Source organism: Cryptomeria japonica, chromosome 7 (genome assembly GCF_030272615.1).
Source record: "Cryptomeria japonica chromosome 7, Sugi_1.0, whole genome shotgun sequence".
NCBI lineage: Eukaryota > Viridiplantae > Streptophyta > Pinopsida > Cupressales > Cupressaceae > Cryptomeria > Cryptomeria japonica.
The window spans coordinates 618795476-618800074 of NC_081411.1; the positions used below are offsets into that span (position 1 = coordinate 618795476).

The 4599-nt window shown below is 33.5% G+C and overlaps 1 protein-coding gene across 1 annotated transcript; it reads right to left on the reverse strand.

Annotated features, from left to right (window-relative positions):
* Nucleotides 1-1297: 1297 nt before the first annotated feature.
* LOC131035846 (cinnamoyl-CoA reductase 1) lies at nucleotides 1298-4221 on the reverse strand. Its single transcript, XM_057967592.2, has 6 exons — nucleotides 3941-4221; nucleotides 3686-3840; nucleotides 2339-2524; nucleotides 1994-2156; nucleotides 1705-1894; nucleotides 1298-1602 (listed from the first exon to the last, which is right to left on the reverse strand). The coding sequence occupies exons 1-6, from the start codon at nucleotides 4053-4055 to the stop codon at nucleotides 1458-1460; spliced, it is 954 nt and encodes a 317-aa protein (XP_057823575.2). The 5' UTR covers nucleotides 4056-4221; the 3' UTR covers nucleotides 1298-1457.
* Between the last annotated feature and the right edge of the window lie 378 nt (nucleotides 4222-4599).

Consider the following 4599-nt stretch of genomic DNA (forward strand, 5'->3'; position numbering starts at 1 on the left):
TAACTTAGGATAATGACACCTAAATCAAGATGCAAGCTAGGACTAAATAAACTTAACATGTGAATAGATTCCCACTAATAACTAGATAGGAAATAACCTCATTCACGCTAATAATTTTCATAATCATTAGGTTTGAATGCATACACTATCTACTTCCTATAATGTTTATTGTGGATTAAGGAGGAATTTTCCACAAGGGAATCTACCTAGGTAGTTTCTTGAACAACACTAACTCATTTTTTCAAGTCTTCATAGCTTAGACTCAATAATTTTGCTTTCTAGAGGGTTTAAGATATAATTGAACCAAGAAAAGAGAAGGTAGGAAATTCATAGATAGAGGTTTACAAGAAGTTTTAGGTGATTTGGACATTTGACCCAGTTTACCTTGCATATTTATGCATCCCCAAACATATTTTAATTTTAAAATTTAAATTAATCCTTTGATTTATATAAGATTTAGAAAGAATAGATCTTTTATATATCATTTAAAGAATAACAATTATTTTTATTTTTATTCTAACAATTAGATATGTCAAAAGCTTTAGGAACACGATTTTAGATGAAAAATAAGACATCCAATTTCATGATAAACTCTTATATCTGATTTCATGCTATTAAAAGGTTGAGTTGAGAGTATGGTAGCACTTGAATTTAATTCATTTGATTTGTTTATTATGCCGAGTTATGCCGAGAGGCATCTACAATGACATCAAAATGTCCGTAAACAAAAATCCATTTTTGAAATAATTTGACATGCAAATGACGGGTAAATGCATGAAACATGCCATGTTTCAGTTTTTGTGGAGGTGTTATTTTATTACTCCAAATAAAATAGAACCCTCTCCACTTGTTTCCAACTATATTCACAGCTTTTTGCATGCAGCAGTTTAATGGATTTGTATTGTTTAGTATTTTAGAAGAACATTTATTTTATAGATGATTCTTTTCTATTATAAGATATCTCTCAGCATATTTTACATATATTTTTTAAATGTAGTTATACTAGTATTTAACACAAGAACATAAGCCATCAAGTTCAGACAACATTCCTTTCAATGTTAGGTTGTACACAAAGTCCGTCAAGTTGATTTTTAAGATCCGTTTTGTCAACCGAAGGCCCAACTCCATAATCTGGATTGTTACCTAAAAAATTAACAACTTTCAGCAAATTGGGAAAAAAACGTTTAAATTGATTATATTCTGCAAATTGGAAAAGAAAACGTTTGAATTGATTATATTCAGCAAATCGAAAGTGGGTCCTCGCTCTTTTTTTTGTGCTTATCAATGAAGTTGATGAGGAATTTTCTCCTTTGAAAGAAATAATTTATTCGATATTCAAAAGACAAGAAGACATTCCAGAAACACTTTTCAAACGGTCATGTATGATCAAAGAAACAATCTTGCAGCAATTAAATTCTGTATAGCGAAAAAGAGAACATTTTCTGTCCCTAGTGTTTTTAGGGAAGAAATCCCTTGTCCTGTAAGCTCACTACTGTGTCAATCAGGCACTCGTTTATAGGCGTAAATGAAAGACCCAGGTCTTTGAGCTTCTGAGTAGAGAATTTAAAAGGCTCTTTCATTGGATTTTTCTCGTCTGAACACCTGCAGATATAGATTAGAAAGATTAGATTTTTCTTTTTTGAAGTGTGCAAATTATTCTAACATAATCAATCCTTTCGACTACTAAATAAAAAGCTTACGAACTTTGTAGGAGATGGGTATTGTGGAAACAATTCGGACAACATTTGGACTAGTTGAGCTCTGTGCATATTGCTTTCTGCACACAGATAACGCCCAGAAGCAGAAGGTGTCTCATACACCAATATGTGAGCTTCTGCAACATCTCTCACGTCCACATATGCTTGAGTCAAATTTGCATATGTTTTTGCAGAACCTGTAGATTGATTGAAAAAAATTAAAACCTTCAGTTTTAAAAGTTTTTATCGTTAAACTATGCTTCCAAGAAGAATGCAGTGAATGATGAGCAATTTACCAGTCAAGTATTTCATGATATGAGCAGTGCTAGCATTGATAGAGCGCTGTAATAAAGGCCCTAAAACCAAACTTGGGTTGACCACCACCATATCCAAATTCCTCTCTTGGGCTACCTTCCATGCAGCTTTCTCTGCAACAGTTTTGGCATAGCAGTACCAGTTCTGCACCATCAAATAGGCCCAATCTGTTAATTAGAGTATATTTTAGGAAAATGTCTTCAAAATTCAGACAAATTGATTTTAAAGAAGCATATTGGAGTACATTAACTTTATAACCACTAAAATATTCTTTATTGTTAATCCTCAAATTTGTTATAGTAATTGGACATGGAATATTTGCATACTTTGGTTTTAATGCAATAATCCAGGTCACTGTAGCATTCTTCATCCAGGACAAGGTGGGGATCTCTTTTTGGGTCCATGTAAACTGCACCGATTGAAGAAGTTAATACTATGCGCTTCACTCCACATTCTGCACAGGCACCCAATACATTGGCCGTTCCTTTCACTGTTGGCTCTATCACTTGTTCCTGCATCACCACCACCATTACTATAAGTATACCCTTTGCTTTGAAATAAGCTAAAAAAAATAAAAATAAAAAGAGTTCATGTTAAGGGATGGCTTTATAATCAATCTATTGATGCTGTAGACTGGAGCAATCAAACCATATCAATTATAAAATACAAAAATAAGTATTTTATTCAATAACACAGAGATTTACATGGTTCATTTAATGTGGATTACATTTACAGAGAAATAATCATTTACACTTTTGTTATTATCTAAAGAAAAATTGAATAACAATCTTTCAGTATAATTTTTTTTGCAGTTTGTTATAAGGGAAAAGCATCAGTAGCCGTCATAGCTAACTTCGCACATCCACATATTCTAAACAGTACATTGGATTTTGATTTTTTTCAAGTTGTCTTCGTATGCGACTTAACTGCTTATAGCTATTGTTCTGGCTTCTGGGTAGTAACGATGCAGGCTGTGGAATCAGTTATGCGCACAAAGGTCAAAAAGTACACATTTCAAAGTGTCACCTGATACCTAAATAAAGATATTCCAGTAACTGTCAACTCAAAATCGCTAGTACTTGTTGACAAATGTCCCAATAGTGGTGCACAAATATTCCAATAGTGGTGCACAAATGGACCAATTATGAACAAAAAATTACAAAATATGATCAGCTATTGATACAAAACAAATTTATTAATGGTGTTTTCACTATGAAACTATTAGGGAGTTAACATGACAATAAAATGACAGTTATTGGAATTATGTTATCCATTGGTGCTCTTCCCCTACTAATACACTCACGCTGTCTAAAATCTCTTGACCTTTTCTATTCCACACCCACTTATTTAACAAGTCTGGTTGGACGGTTTACAATTTCTGTTTTGAGTTAAAACTAACAACCAACTCCTTTACTAAATAATTAGATGGCCGCTGCACTGTTAATAAATTTGGGATCAAAATGCAAACTGCCAAAATCATCAAAATTTAAACTCTGCTGCATGATCAATCATCACATACATATAATCAATCCTTTTATTAGATTTTCTTATATAAACAATCAGAAGAGCTTAAACTCTAATGTACACTAGAAGGGAACTCACATATAAGCAACTGATACATTAATCCATGCACCAACTAGTTACTATCACACCATTTGAGAGCTACAACTTACTGGGTCATCTGTGAGAAGACATGCCATATGGAACACACCATCACATCCTCTAATAACACTCACTAGACTGTCATAATCAAGAATATCGGTTTGGACAAGGTGAAGCCTTTCTTTGCCTCCTTCCAGGGCTCTCAGATGCTCATACTTTCCATCATCTGATTTTGTTGAAAACCCATGAGACACAAACATGATTACTATAATTGAATGAATATGAATATGAATTACCATGTCTTCCATGTAATAGTAAATACCTACCAGGATTACGGACTGCTCCTCTAACAGTATAGCCCTTGGTCAACAACATCTTTACAAGCCAAGAGCCAATGAATCCTCCAGCGCCTGTTACACAAACTGTTCCTTGCTGCTTCATGTCTGTAACAAGACTAGAATACTAACTAGCCCTTCAACAAAGCTCAATGATAGCCTATACTACAGAGGTACAGCTTATGTACACAAAGGAAATGGGGCTGACGGCGTTTCTCATGTCAGCATAAAGCCACAAAGGAGATTCCTCATTTCGGAATCCATCATGTTTTTTGTCCTAAAATGAAGGTCAATACAGAAACCGAATTCCCAAAAGTTTACTTTCATTTTTTCGTACTTTCAAATTTGTCTTTTGGTCTTGTGGCAATTGAAGGGCATGAAGTTCTGAAGTATACTTACTTTTAATGTGAATGAGGTCTAACAGTCTAGAATATTTCTTTGAATTTTTGTATCTAAGTAAACTGATAGGAGGATTGGTGGAACAGTCTCCTTGACCTTAACACCAATTTTAGGTAAAACTATATTTTAATATATGCATGTTACCAACTGTTAAGGAAAATCTTACTTTTATATTTTAATAGTCCTCTTCTATGAAGACTCTTCTGAAATATTATTTGTTTGAATGGTCAATTAATGTTTCACGTATTACT

What these genes read in the sequence shown, in the direction of transcription:
- LOC131035846 (XM_057967592.2), bottom strand. Translation starts at nt 4,055, where the DNA reads ATGAAGCAGCAAGGAACAGTTTGTGTAACAGGCGCTGGAGGATTCATT. An exon ending in AGGAGCAGTCCGTAATCCTG is followed by an intron (nt 3,841 to 3,940) that starts GTAGGTATTTAC and finishes CAACAAAATCAG; the next exon opens with ATGATGGAAAGTATGAGCAT. An exon ending in TATCATGAAATACTTGACTG is followed by an intron (nt 1,895 to 1,993) that starts GTAAATTGCTCA and finishes ATCAATCTACAG; the next exon opens with GTTCTGCAAAAACATATGCA.